The sequence below is a fragment of the Solea solea genome, chromosome 12 (genome assembly GCF_958295425.1).
Source record: "Solea solea chromosome 12, fSolSol10.1, whole genome shotgun sequence".
Classification (NCBI taxonomy): domain Eukaryota; kingdom Metazoa; phylum Chordata; class Actinopteri; order Pleuronectiformes; family Soleidae; genus Solea; species Solea solea.
This window is the reverse complement of record NC_081145.1, coordinates 26,364,905-26,380,397: the sequence shown is the minus strand read 5'-3', so window position 1 is coordinate 26,380,397 and position 15,493 is coordinate 26,364,905. Positions and strand designations below refer to the sequence as shown.

Here is a 15,493-nt window from a genome sequence, read left to right as displayed (position 1 = left end):
ATCTATATTTGATTACGACTAAGGCATTAAGATGCAGAACAGTTATTACATTTATAAAAAAGTCTCCTCCAATGCCTCCTGTCTTTTTTGTGGTGCTATCTATCTATTACCACAAGGTGGCAGCAGCAGCAAGCATTTAGTTGTTGTGAACTTCACGTGATTAAAAGTGATTAAAAACATCTTGAAGTCGCCCCTCTAAGCTTAACACACTGTACATCCCGCAGAAGTGAAGAAATTTACTAGAGTCCTTGAATGCATCTCGTTAGCTGCTCGCTTTAGCTCGACACGCTTACTCTCACAATGCGCTGGAGTTTAGAACGTTTGAATATTCGAATACCAATACCAATTTTGCTTGAAATGACTATTAAATTTATACTGCATATATTCTGGTTAATTAATGTATATACTGTGTAGTGTATTCTAATTTTATAATCTTAATCATCAATATCTCCTGTATCGTACATTTGTACATTGCTGTCTTTGCTGTTGTGACACCAAAAAATTACCCCACTGTAGGACTAATAAAGGATTATTTTAAGTACAACAACAGCATCTTAACTCAGTCTGAAAGAAGTTAATTAAAAATAATGGGATATAACCTATTTTATCTGTAAAATAAGTGTTGAATTGTACATACGAACAGTATATACTGTAGCTGGACCATAGAGTAAGTGTATTATGATTTAAATTCTGTATATTCGATTATTGGAAATGGAACGTGAAACAGCACAAAACTCATCTCTCCTATGTGAAAACACTTTGTGAGAACATATGGATATGAAAAGCATGCATTGTGAAATGGTGTAATGAAGTGGTTTATGCCAATTCAATTCAATTTGAGCAGCGACGTAATCAGGGTGGCTTTGTGACACAATTAACTAAAGGCTGGAATGAAAGAATAATCTTTCTATAGGATACAGATAGTGTGTTTCCATGGCTACAGTCCAGAGCGTGAGAGTCAGGCTCTCAGCATGCAGTTTATAAAATTTGATGATGAAAAAAAACCCCATTGTCTTTTTTTAAAGTGGCTGCTTCTTTTGAGTCTCATCTCGCTTTATTTAATTTCACGTCTTAATTTTGTCCACTCACAGCGTGCGTCGCTGGAGCGCCTGCCCTCGTCGCCATGGTTTTCTTGTCTTGTGTTTGAAAGCGGCGGTGGTGGCCGTCAAAGCAAAATCGAAACTGCCCCAAATACACAGTGAAGTGCTGACGTAAGAGTTGCACCGCGGTGGAAGTTGTTTCTTTAAGTGGTTTTCTCCAGAGGACAGAGGAGACTTGTTGAAGGCAGTGACTGTGAATGAAGCTGAATGAACTCCATTTGAATTATCCCCACAGCACATTCACGCCTTATACTCATCAGCGCGTCTCCAGTATCTCCATGATGTATTATTCTTGTTTGTGTATAAAAAATATTGTTTGAATATAGGACAGGAAACAACTACCCAGCTTCTTAGATGTGAATATGTTCCGGTTTCTTTGCTCCACATCACTAAGAAATCATTAAAGCTGACTCATTTTTGGCTTATGGACCAAACAATAATTGACAGATGAATCGATTATGAAAATAATCATTAGATGGTAATTAGTTAACTAAGCACATTAAATAACCTTCACAGCCTATATTAAGATACATGTACTAAGATATAAACTAAGAATCAATATATTAGCTGCAACTAACGATTATTTTCATAATGGATTTTTTTATTTTCTTGATTAATCGAGTAATCCTTTGGTCCTAGAAATGATGTCCTCAAATGTCTTGTTTTTGTCCACAAACTAAAATCATTCAGTTTTTAATGATATTTCTTTGTTATATGCAGTGAAGAAAAAAGACAATATTCACATTTAATCAGAAATCTTGTTTTAATCATGTAAAATGTTTCAAATCCATTCATCAATTATCAGAATAGTTGACAATTACTTTAGTGATTGATTAATAATTGAGTAATTGTTTCAAGAACAAAAAAGATTGTATACAATGAAAATGTTTTACCTCTGGGTAAATATACAAGAACTGAATAAATACGTACCAATATACAGTATATAAACAGTCTTAGGACTGAAACAATTACTCAATTACTAAATGAATCATCAACTATTTTGATAATCTGTTATTGGTTTGTGAAAGAATTAAAAAAACAAGTTTTTTAGCTTATTAAATGTGAATATGTTCTGAAAGGACAATGTCAAAGAAGGCGTAATTTGAGAACATCATCATTTCCAGGTTTGGGAAATCTAGTTGCAGCTGTAATGTTGTGTTTATTTTCTTCCTAAAATCACTTTATTTTTTGTTTTCCTCCTACCTTACAGGTAGATAATTACCTCTGCTGTGGGCATGTTAATGTTTTTGTTTTGTCTGTTTCTAATTGGAAAGGCTGCGCCATACTGCTAAGGATAATTCTCTATATTAACCGTACAGTAATTAAAAAAGCAAAAATAATTACCGGATCCACCTGTCAATCTAGATTCCCCGTCCCCTGTCAATCACACAAACAAACAATGATAGACAGGCAGTGATAATGGACTGGGGACAGGAGACGGGTGAGGTTCAAACGGACCGATACGATGAAATGTGGGGAGGAAACAGAGAATACAGTTTGCGTAAGTGCACGTCGTGTGACGAGAGGCGAGAGAGAGAATTGCATAACAAATACAGTACACACACACTGGAGAGTGTGGACCATAGATCACATTAAACTAAAACTGTCCATTGAAACCTACATTTATAATTTATGCTGATGGGAAGCATGGCTTCTTTATGAAACTACAGTGATGCATCGCTACACACACACACACACACACACACACATTTGTGCAGCAGCCTAAACTCATCTTAACCATAACCAGTTAAACGTCTAACCCTAACCTTAACCTAACCACAGCTCAAATATCAGCCCTAAACTTCATCAGTTCCTCAGAAATTAGGTTCTGCCTCATTAGGACCAGGCTTTGGTCTCTATGAGGACTACTGGTCCTGACAAGGTCAGTGTTTAGGTAAACACACACCCCGGCACGGTTAAGTACCTGGTACCAGGTACTTTTTTTAGTGCCTACTCTGGCGAGGTTCCAAGTGAGCTGAGGCGATACTATGCGTGATGTCGCCAGACTGTCGGGCCACTGATGGGTCAGACTGCCGGCCACAGGAAGAGACGTCCGACACAAGAATCAAGCCGAACTGGAGATCAGTTAAAAAAAAAAGACTTAACAATCCCCAAAAAAGGGGGGTTAATCTCCAACAATTACCAGGGAAATGTCTAAAATCTCAATATTTATCAGAGCAGTCTGGTGTATCACAGCAGTTTCATGCAGCCTTGCAGCGATGACTCCACCCACGTTGAGTTGGTACTATTTTTGTAGTGGAAAACCAACCTGTGCCGTGCCGTGCCGAGTCGATGCGAGCTGGGACCATAGTGGAAAAGGGCCAATAGAGAAAGAACCAGATTAGGGAGAGAAAGCAGCAGCAGCAGCAGCAGGAGGGAGGAACATTAAATACCTGTAACAGCCAAAATGGCTGAGGTGAAACCCAAAGACAAATGGAGCAGTTGGCTTTGGCTGAGAGAATAAAAATTTAGAGGAAAGCAATGAAAGGGAGGTGATGGAACGTTTTTATGAAGCTGTTGTAAATTTTAAAAAGGACGTCTTCTGCTACTGATAAATGTTGCTATTACTAATGACAGCCGCATAAGAAGCACAGTGGGAGCAACTGGAGCAGGTTGTTGTGGCGTGGGATTCGTCACCTCGACAGTCTTTGATGCGTTTTATCATCGTAAACACACATCTTGTTGTAATGACTGGAGGAGGTGAATGGGGGGACTGGGAAATAATCAGAGAAAAATGGGAGCAGAAGAAGAGGAAAAGTGATTTTTGTGTGTAGTTATGGGTGGTGGTGGAGGAGGAGGAGGAGATTGCTGCTAATAACAGATGTTTCTTCGGCAGAATTCTGCTGATGCCATATTTTAAACTGATAACGACGAGAGGCAAAGAGACAAGGAAGCGGCGAGTGAAAGAAAGCAGATGCTGGTTGACGTATATGAGAATTGACTCTTTCAGGCAGGTTGGCAACAACAGCAGCAGTTCAGACGAGTTATTCAAGTAATTTAAATGTTGGAATAAAATCAGTAAAGTCAGAATGATGCAACACCGTGCGATCCACAGATCTACAGGCTGACTTAAAGTGCAACTATGCAGGATTTTTACCCTAATTTAACAGCTGCAGAGTCATTGTGATGGTTAAATGTCTTGCTGTCGGGAGTTTGGGGGGCTGTTTCCACTGTCTCCCCCTACTGTCTGTTAGCGGAAAATCAGCCTTGCAAAATCAGGGCCACCGACCTGGGCAGTGATAGCATTATTTTAGACGTAGCAGATACAGCAAAAAAGCAACCAGGCTTGCAATGTTCCAAGTAAAACAGAGTATTTTTCAAGCAGCTTGGTAATTCTTGTCTAAGTTGGATGTTTCTTATAAACGTAACAATAACAAAATCGCCCACCACACTCTGAAATTACTTTATTAAGATTTATTCATGTTCCAAAAAATGTTCCATCACCATATTTTGTATTTTTATATATTCTTTAGTTAGAATAATAATACATTTTTGGTGTGTTAATTAATAGAATAAACAAGTACAACTGAAGTGGATGAAGTAAATAAATGATGGCATTTCATGTCTTCATGACATGACCTGCAGCAGCTGTTAGCAGTAGTTCTCTCTGCCACACAGGAAAGAGCTTTGGATAAAAGCGTCCGCTAAATGACATGTAATGTAACGAAAGACATTTGCATGAGGGCAGATTTGCAATTGACTTAGTCACTTTATTTGTTCAGTCATTAGACACCCACACCTACTGCTTAAAAAGAGAAGGTGAGACTGAGTGGAGTGAGACATTACAGCACGCAGGAGGAAGGAATGTGTGAAAAGCCTGAACATTTTCCAGCACCTGTTGAGAGTCATTGTTTCTCAAAGGAGGGTTTTTGTGATTCTGTAATAATTACAAGCTGTAAAGATGAAAATGGGGTGGTGTCACATTCCCAGGATTATGACAATAGGTGTTTGCCTTAAAGCAGGAACTGGAGACAGCAAAGGGAAAGAGTGTGTGCAGGGGGGGGGGGGGGGGGGGGTTGCAGTTAAAGGTTGCTGTCATTCAGAAGGCAGAGCAGTGCAAAACTGGACTGAACACAGAGGTTGACATATAATCCGTGTTTCTTTTGACACTGGGGGCCCTTTTTTTTAGACAATTCTAAAATGCATGGTTTAGGGCGTGTCCATCTCCATTTTCACTCTTTACAAGTCGTGTAATCTCAGCGCAAAGTCCCAGCAGCCGGCACCCTGGCTGTTAAGACCAGGTTTTTGTGGGTCAGTGATGCACTGACTTTCTGCTGCACAATTTGCTACATGCACAGTGGGGGAGCTGGGTGTGAAATTGACAATTGCACTGGTTGGAAACTAGTAATGACGCTTGGTTTGCGTCAGGCGTAAATTAGGGGCCCCGTATGTTCACCAGCACCTGTAACCAGGCTGCTATTGGATGATACCAGCTGTCAGTCGCACCTCATATGTGCCGTGCTTTATCGCATACTTTCCTCTAAATGGAAACAGAATTTATAAAAACCAGGCACTCGCAATTGAAACCATTATTTGCTCGTGAAAATGTTGACTGACGTTTTATAAATCCAGTGAAAATCAAAGCTCACTTTTCCATACACTTCCATTCAAACCAAGTTCTTTTTGCAACCAGTGGTATGGCTGACCACTAAATTGTGCAAACACTCTATGGTTCTTACATAAACTCACTGGAATATAAACCAGAGATTATACTCAGAGAGCTGACAGGAGAATATCTTCTGAATCTATGGAGCGTCATCTGGTGTCGTTTGCATTCGCACATCCTGTACCGTCGTGCAATCAGCGGTGGATCAGTGGGTTTGAGTGCATGTCTGAGAGCAGCTGAAACCTGCGTCTACTGTGTGTGAATGTTTATTAAAGTTGTCTTCCTAAATGGGTTGAGTCACCGGTCGCGGGCTGCATGGATAAGTCTGCTGTTGACAATGTGTCTAATGCAATATATTCTCCTCACTGTTTACCTTGTCTCTTCGCTACAGATAAAAATGACAAGTGACATGTTTTGACAAAGATTTAAATCTGTGCAATCTAACAAGTTCCCCTTCCGACACATTTAAGCGTAAATGTGTAAAATCCCACAACGTTCATGTGTTAAATTTGCAGCATACAGTATTAGGGCTCAGCTGCGATAACATCAGGCTCTGTTGCCAAAAACCCAACTAGACAGGTAGGACTGTTGATGGTCTTGAGCAAACACTACGAAGAAAAGAAAGACAACTGTCCTAGCGTTGATTAGACGGGTCATGGTTGGGGACTCTGTCGTCTCTGTTGCCGTAACAACCCTGCCTTGCTTGCTGGCTGCCATGGCAATCATCAAAAATAGAGAAATGGAAAGTAATCATTACATTTTGTTTACTGGGAAGGTGCGTAGCAGGAGAGAGGAGCCGATTGTCTTCACAGTTTAATTCAACTTTAAACAAAAAAGTTTACAAGAAAAACTTTTTTTTTGTCTCCAACTAAATAATGAAGTATTTGTTGACTCTTTTCTGGTAAATTAGTTTCTTATTATACCACAAGGGATTCATGGAGGTTTTGCACCATTAGAATGATAAATGGTGAGACAGGAGTCATACATTAGAGCGGCATCTATTATTTTCAGTTAATTAACCTGCGGTTAATTTTAACTTACAAACTAATTAATGAGTTTTTTTAAATGTTACAAAACAACATAATGATGACAAAATGTCCTATAGCACAGATGAGTTCATCATATTCCTGTTCCAAAACACAAAGACCAATGAAATTATTATTGAGTGAGACAAATAATAATGACATACTCACACAGCTGAGAGGCTGCTTTATATATCTACAGTATGTATGCATGTTGACCACTTTACCCTCCACATAAGGGTCACGGGGGAAGCCAAGCCAATCAAAGACAGGTCTCCAGTCCTTTGCAGGGCCATTTTCTTTAGTTACCCCGTTCTTCAGTCTACCTTAAATAATGGCTAATTTGTAACACCTATATAGTGCGCCATGATTTGATCAGCCAGCACAGAGGCCCTGGAAACATCCAAAAGGGACCGTTAACTTAATAAACAGAAGGTTTTTATATTACCACCACAACTCAAGAGATGTACCCTGGGGGTTGCCTTTGTGAAGCATAATAGAAAAGGAAAACCAGGCAGGTTTAAAGAATGAGAAATACAAGTGTACAAGTGCATTTATCACGTTCAAAATAATGTATCTTCTATCTTCATTCAGCAAATTTAAGACATCCAGTTCCTTGAGCGATTTAAGCATTAAATTACTAATATTCCCAAGTTAAAACCTGATACACGAGGATAATAGAGTTGAGTGTCGTCTGCATAAAAAGATAGAAGATGCACTCAGCACTGAGTGAGAATGTCTTTAACCTAAATTTCTTTCTATTATTGTTTTCTATTGCTAAACCTGGCACACACAGACTGTTGCGGCCACTTGTCGTACTCCATGTCTCGCCACCAAAGCAGCAGCAGCAGCTTTGTATCTGCAGAGAGAAGAGTCTTCCTCATGTAGACTTACATCTCCAATGTGCTGTCGCTGCTGCGGCTGCCTTGAGTCCCAAAGTCACTCAATCTGTTCAGGTCCCTGTTGTGCAGTCACTGTCATGTGATATAGTAGGAAATCTTACAGGCGCCCTCTGCTGGATGCTAAGGTCTTTGAGACGGCAGCAAGTATTCAATACAGTGAGTCATTACAGCTCGAAAATGATGCTAAAATATAAAGTGACAGCCCTAGAGTCAGTTGGTACCGTTACAGAGACGTGAAGCCCTTACACTTGTGTTATACACTTGTAACCATGGTAACTGTATAAAAGTAGCCCCAACATACTGATTAGAAATCAAAAAAGTGTCACTGATGCTGACTTCACTAAAATATCTAAAGCCACTGTTTGAGAAAAATGAAATGACTAAGATTAAAGTAGTTGAAATGATCTTTGAGTAGAGCTGCAACTAACAATTATTTTCATAATCAATTAATCTGTCGATTATTTTCTCGATTAATCGTTTGGTCCATAAAATATCAGAAAACATTCAAAAATGTTGGTTGATGTTCGTCAAACCTGGAAATCATGATGTTCTCAAATGTCTTGTTTTGTCCACAAACCAAAATGATTAACTTTGAATAATTTCTTTGTTATCCAGAGCAAAGAAATGAAGAAAATACTCACATTTAAGAAACTTAAACAATCGGAAATTTTGTTTTAATCATAAAAAAAAGCTTCAAAACGATTATTTGATTATCAAAATAGTTGTCGATTAATTTAGTGATCGATTAATAATCAATTCATCTGTGAGTGAATAAATATCTTTTGTCTCTTCCTCTACAGGTTCTCCACGGATCAGGAGGCCAGACATCTGGCAAGAGAAGACAGTCAGGAATCCCAGGTGGACACAAATTCACAGACATGGACACTAGGAAATGAAATCATTTCATCAGTGGTTTTGTGCTTCAGGGCGTCGGCATATGTCTGTGTGTGTGCAGGTGAGGTAAGCAGGTGTTTTATAGGGCATGAGATGAGGGCAAGGCAGACACAGCTGGTATAGCGTGGACACCGCGGGGACTCCACCGCAGGATTCCAGTTTAGCAGGTTATCGCTCGACAGTCACCTCAAACTCGCCAGACGCCCCCCCATGAAACTTTCGCCACCGCCGGCCAGTTGGTCGTCCGCAAACACAAACACCGACACAGCTGTAGAACACAATTAGATTAGTGCAACTGGCAGACGCTGTGCAACCTAGCTTAGCTCCACACATTACATCAAAGGCACACACGTACACACACACAGAGACTGGGCAGCAGGACAGATGCTGCCCCCACCCTTCCACCCACCGCTCTCTCAAAGCCAGCTGGAGAGAAGATGAGATTTGGGACAGATTGGTTTTGTCTGTTTTTTCCGTCACACCCTCTGCACACCCCCGCTCTCAACTTCTCTTTGTGCCGCATCGAGCCCAGACGAGGCATCTTCATGAAAATCTTTCCATCAGAACGTCGATCAATCTGCCTTTTGATGCTTTGATAACTTCCCCCCAAACTTCTTTTGTACTTTTGCATTGTTTCATCTCAACGGGGAAGCGGCTGAACAGTGAAAAGACTTGTTGATCAGTCGTTTGATATTTTTAGCCAAACTGCCCACAGATGCAGCGCGGATATAAATAAGATGATTGTGAGAGATGCTGTACATCACCATGAAGCCTTGTTTTTTTCATTAAGATTTCATCGTCCAGCACAAAGGTCTTTTCATGCCGACTTTTAAAACTCCGAAGAGTTTCTTTAAACAGAGATTCAGTGGAACAGGCAGGCGTGCACAATGGAGTGAAAGAGGGGTAGAAAAAGGCACAAAGAGGGGCAAAGAAACAAGAAAAGAGTAAAAACGAGTAACCAAGCAGAGGGAGGGAAAAAAAGCAAAAGAGCAGGGAAGAGAGGTATCTTTTTGTCGAGGTTGGCGAGAGATGTGATGGAACACCCTTCAGGCCAAACCTCCTCCCTTGTTCTGCTCCTCCTCCCTCTCCTCCTCCCTTTGCCCTCCCTCTTTCCGCTGTTCTCTTACTAGTCTGCCAGCTTTCTGTGGTTACGTCGCTTCAGTGTAACCGGGAGAGACAGAAAAGAGAGAAAGCAGAGAGAGCACCGGAGCAAGCATCACCATTCACACAGGAAGGGCCTGCTGCATTCACCCACTGGATTTCACTGAAGATGGACACTGCTGTTGGGGGACAAAAGAGGCATGTAAAAGAGAGAAGAGGGTGAAGAGAGAGTGAAAGTTGGAAAGTTTTTTTTTTTTAAATGATAGAAAGATGGAAAATTCTGAGACTCTGCTCGAAGCCGAAGGACAGATCAGCTCATATTAACAGAAAAAGGACTTCCGAAGCAGCCGGGCTGCTGCTGAATGTGATTCAGCCACGACTCCTGTGTGTGCGTGTGTGTGTATGCTGTGTGTGAGACGAGCGCATAGCTGTGGAGCGAGAGGGAGGGAGAGAATCCAGTGAGAAGGCGGTGGAGCATCGCTCAGTGCACAGCTTGACTGTGAGACAAATGGACTCTGACACATTGTGTGTCTGAGTGTGCGTCTCACTAGGCTGATATAGTGGGTGATCTCGTAGTTCACTGTCAGGAGGTCACTCCCATCGCACTGACCAGGCCCTGGTGGTCGTTGCACAGAGGCGGAGGAGGAAGTGGGCTGGGGACAGTGGCAGGCCCAGGGGTGGGGGCATGGCCATGGGGGGGCCGCATCCCGTCCTCCACTCTGAACAGGGACAGACGCTGGGGCTGGGGGTCCTGGGGCGGAGGTCCGTCCAGGGGAGTGCCCAGACTCTCCGAGCTCAGGCCGTTCCTGGGCGGAGGGGTGGCTGGGGCAGCGGGGGGTGGAGGTAGTGGTGGCACAGGAGGTGGAGCGGAGAAAGGAGGCAGAGTGAGATGTTCCCGCAGAATCTGGGTTCTCCTGGGCTCGCTGGTTCTCGTCTTTCTCACCTCGCTCTTCTACACCGTCTCAATCCGCGGCGGTGTCAGCTTCAACTACCTGGAGCCGCCTGGGTGGGAGGAGTCCCGGCGAGTGAAGCTAGTGCCCAACTACGCGGGCACTCACCACCTGTCGCCACCCGACACTTCCCAACAGACTTGTGCCTGCCCGCGCTGTGTCGGAGACCCGGGCGTTTCCGATTGGTTCGACGAGAACTACGATCCAGATATCTCACCTGTTTGGACCAGAGACAACGTCCAGCTGCCTCCCGATGTCTACTACTGGTGGGTGGTAAGTAACAAGATGATATAACTTTGCCTTCTTCACTCAGTGAATTAATAAAGTGGGATCTCTTCCCACGTGGTTTTCATATCTTCTTCAGGTCAATGTTGAAAAACGGCAGTTGAAATCATTTGATCGTCATCTGAGATATCATGGTTTGCCTTATGTCCCTGTTGCTATGGAGAAGAAGCCATTCAGAGGCTGTGATCAGTGCTGAACACAAATTCAACAAAAAGGCTTTGTGATAAAACATGAAATATGGCACCAGAGGAACTGAATTCATCCATGGGCGTGAACTGATTTTAACATGCAAATTGTAAATCAGGGTTAGATCTTGGGTGCAGTTCTGGAACAAAAGCATGTACCTACGCCACAGTCTGCACACACTGTGCACCGTTAAAAGACATGAATACATGCAAATGTTGCAGCAGGGCGAATCTTGTCATGCAAATATCCACAATGCACACTTCAGACACTCAAGCTTAAATATTTGAACTGAGGAGAAAAAAAATGACAGTTAGCATGGAGATATTTTTACGGACTTTGCAACGCTGTATTAAAAGTTGCAGACAGTTGATTTATGTGTGCAAACACAGTGAGCGAGGCGAGGTGAAGAAGTGGGGCAGAAAGTCAGTGTGGAAGTTGGACAACCTGGTTAATTGCAGGGATTAAAGTTGGATTTCTGTCAATGCTGAAAAAAAAGGATTGAGAGGAGAAAAAAAACAGTTGCATGTGTTTATGTTGTGGTTTTGTTTTGGCCGTTCAATCTAATCATCTCCGAGGCATTAAACTGCTGCTACTCTTAACCCATAAAGCCAGCCACATCCATCAGAAGTAAAGCAGGGCAGGTCGGTGTTGCCAACAGTGGACCTGTGCGACTGCAAGGCCTGAGTAGAGTAGCTACGTTTGTTTAATCTCTGTGCTACTTGAACAGCTGTCGACTCGTAGGGAAATTAGATTAAGATGGAACGAGAGATAACGAGTTATTTGTTTAATTTTCCATGCACTCTGGTCAAAGTTCCTCAGCTCCACTCCGATCACTCACCCTGTCATATACAGCAGAACAGTATTTCTGATTATTCCTTCATGTACCACCAGAGGAAGCTCGCGTACCACTGGTGGTACACGTACCACAGTTTAGACTAAAGCCTTATTGCTATTTGAATGTTGTGTTAGAGAACAGAAGGTCTGTTGGGTTAAGTGCTCGTACTCCTTTTTTACATGAAAGATTTAGTTTTTGCTTAAATCCCTGTGAGATAATATAAGATAAGATAGTCCTTTATTTGTCCTGCAGTGGGGAAATTTGCAAGCAGTTGGTAAGTTGGCTTTTTCTCACTTTGATTGAATCTGTTGGTTGGTTGAGCAGTTGTTGATTGGTTAATAATTGTTGGTTAGAATTACCTGGTTATCATTACACTTATATTTACTCACATTGATCACTTGAGACAGGCAAGTAAATACAATGGGTTGTTTGATGGGAACGCACCTTAAATCTTACTTGTATTGTGGTTTAATATCATCGTTTTTTTCGTGCATGAATCACGTAATAATATTTATGAGCCGTTACTTTTGAAACAAGGCTTAAATAACACTTCAACCCTAAATTAAATTTGCTGAATAAGTCGAAACACAAATCTGTTCCTGATTTGGTTTGAGCTAAGTAGAAAAGAAAAGAGAAGAAAACAAAAGAAAGTTAATCAGGAGGATTGAAACCACATTCATCTGTTTAGTAAACATGACTCAGCAACCACTTGAATAAAGACTGGGAAATCTGGGAAAGCACTACACTGGCTCTGTCACTTATAACAAAGTCTGTTTACCAGAACCTCTAAACCTCAGTAATCATGATTTATCTTGTTTGTTTGCCTGTGGATTAAGCCATAGCACATAATCCTTCAAGCATCTTGTTTTTAGTCCACTCTGAATAGACTGCACAGTTTTGCATAGTCTTCTATTGACTGATTTGACGTCACTGCACTGATTTTCATTTCATCTTTATGATCGTATTTTTCTCTTGTGAATAATTACATCCCAGTCTTTGTTTTCTTATTCGATTAGTTGCTTCTCAAACTTCAACTAGTCCAGAACTCTGCTGCACGTGTCGTCACGAGAACTCTCCATCTTTTCATCACATCACTCCTGTTCTGCCACAGCTCCATTGGTTAACAGTCGCGAGGCAAGTCGAGCCGGTGGAAACACAAGATTTATCTTACATATTACCACACGCACCCGTACTTTAAAGTTGTCATCCTCCACTCATCTCGCTGTTGACCCCCATCTGTCTGACCACTAAGGCGGCCAGAGCCTTCGGTTACTCTGCCCCCCACCTCTGTAGTTCTCTCCAGAGGTGTGAAAACACACAACTCACTGTGATCATTTCTCATTTTTGCTCACATAAATTTTAATGTAGTGATTACTGTATGCTGTCTGTTGTTGATTTTTTTTATATTGTTTTAATCCTGTCTTGTGAGGCGATTCTGGCATGTTATTAATATTAATTCTAATAATCTAGTATTTATTAGTTACATCTTATCATGTACACCAACGACAAGAACTAAGCTCAACCTTAGCAGTAAACCTGAATCTGATTCTGATGAACAAGATGCTACACGATCCATCCTTTAGTTAGAACTGGCTTTGCAGCCCCCGTGCTCTCCTACTGAGCTGCACAGATTTAAAAAGCTCAGCTGTACTACAGGGAGAAAAAAGGCTCACATTTCCACTGACGCAGTGTGAGCAACAGTCGGGCCTGTTGTGATCATCGTAATTAAAGTAGGGCAGGGAGGTTCAATTAAAATTCAGAAAAATGGTCCATTTACAGAAAAACCTCTTATTACGTCGTGTTATGATTCAAGTGTAACTGTCAACAACTGACAGAAGTGCAGTAATAAGTTGTTCTGGAAAGATTATGAACGAGGATTCTAATAAAGAATAAATCCACTTTTCTTGCGTCGAGTAGAAAATAAAATCTGGCCTCCACAACAGAGAGATTTAGAAGAAAACTAAAATGAAAAAGTGTTGTAAAAGCGGTGTAAAAAGATGAGTCGAGATGTCTGTTTCCCTGACGCACCTGAGACGCGGGGCAGACTCTAATGAGCAGCGGAGAAGAAAATGAAAAGCAACGTTCCGTGACGCGGATGCAGCCGGTATGACCACGGTGTAATACATCATAATCACATATTCCTCTCCGTCCTCCCTCATCATCGAGACAACAGCTCCCTTATTGGTCGTCCGTAACACATCGAGTCAGCAGCAACTAGACTTTGTAGTAGTTTTTCTTGACGATGTTTCACCTCTTTTATCCTGCGAAGCTTCTTCGGGTTCTTCTTCATTAAACTGTAAATGTTGTAAAGAAAAAACTACAAATCGATGTGTTCATTGAATAATCAATGAATGAGAATCTACTCAGACGTAAACATGGTCCTCGTGTATCCGTGCTAGAGCTAGAGATACGAATAAATGAATTTTAGTGAAACATGGAGTAAAATAGGGTCGAATTCAAATGTCATCTAAAAGACAGGAGATTTGTGTTGGGAGTGACCAAGATGGACAGGATTAGAAATGAGCATAATCGAGGGACAGCTCAGGTTGAGACAGTTTGGAGATAAAGTAACATAGAGTCAAGGTGGAGACAGTTTGGTCACATGCAGAAGAGGGATAGCGGTTGTACTGGACAAAGGATGTTGGAAGGTGGAGCTGCCAGGCAGGAGGAGAAGGGTTAATGGACGCTGTGATGAAGGACATGAGGACAGTTGGTGTAACAGAAGACGACACAAGGGACGGGGACAAGATGGAGTCAGATGATCCGCTGTGACGACCCTCAGCCTCGTTTAATAAATGCAATGAGTGAAAATTAGTGATTGACCTTGTGTCTCTGTTAGGAACGGAGATTTACTATTTTCCAACAGCACATTGAACACAACACGCAGGCTGCAGTTCAATAAGAGCTTATTAAGAAGAACTGATGGTCGTTAATGGTGAGATGAAAATTAGAATTTTCTCTCTTAAGTGCTAGTGACAACTTAAGTTAACTGGATGTAACGATAACTTGTGTCGCAGTATCCATAAATAAAAGAGGACAGCAGCTATGCATGGTGACAGTCAGAGGATGCTTCAGATTACTCTAACTGTTGTTGGCAGCAACATTTTGGCCTGAGCGTCACTTTAATCTGTGCCATTTTGTGTGTCAGGGTGTTACTGTGGTGAAGAAGTGGAATATTACAGCACTGGCCACTGCACTGTTCTTAAAACTACAACTCAGCAGCAGTTTTTTAAAAAAAAGACGAGGAAATCCTCTGAGAGGAAGATGTGCAGCTCTTCATTAAATCATGCTTGCATTTGCAGTTTATATATAGTATATATATTTGGTTTTGTGCACATGTTTCATTGGTTGTATTCAGTGTTTCCAGTTCTATACCCAGTGCTGCATTGTGTTGTGTTCAGGTTCGTGCTTCAGAGCAGTATCCTCAGTCCAGCTCTGGAATAACAGAAAACTGCAAACACAGGCCAACAGTTGCCAAGTCATTAGGGTTACACCGCAACAGGGAGGTGATAAACAGAGAGAGTGATGGAGAAGAAGTAATTGAGAGGAAGGGAAGATGACGAGGAGATGAATGGGTACGGAAGGAGGCAGGGGGAACAGAGGAGGTCAAAT

At 41.7% G+C, this 15,493-nt stretch overlaps 1 protein-coding gene across 1 annotated transcript in view; it reads left to right on the top strand.

The window, feature by feature from the left end:
• Positions 1–3,095: 3,095 nt before the first annotated feature.
• st3gal2 (ST3 beta-galactoside alpha-2,3-sialyltransferase 2) overlaps positions 3,096–15,493 on the top strand; it is a 28,282-nt gene continuing 15,884 nt past the window's right edge. The window contains exons 1-3 of the mRNA XM_058645512.1: positions 3,096–3,124; positions 8,431–8,488; positions 10,177–10,848. Coding sequence (XP_058501495.1) covers positions 3,096–3,124; positions 8,431–8,488; positions 10,177–10,848 — 759 coding nt within the window. The remainder of the gene's footprint in view (positions 3,125–8,430; positions 8,489–10,176; positions 10,849–15,493) is intronic.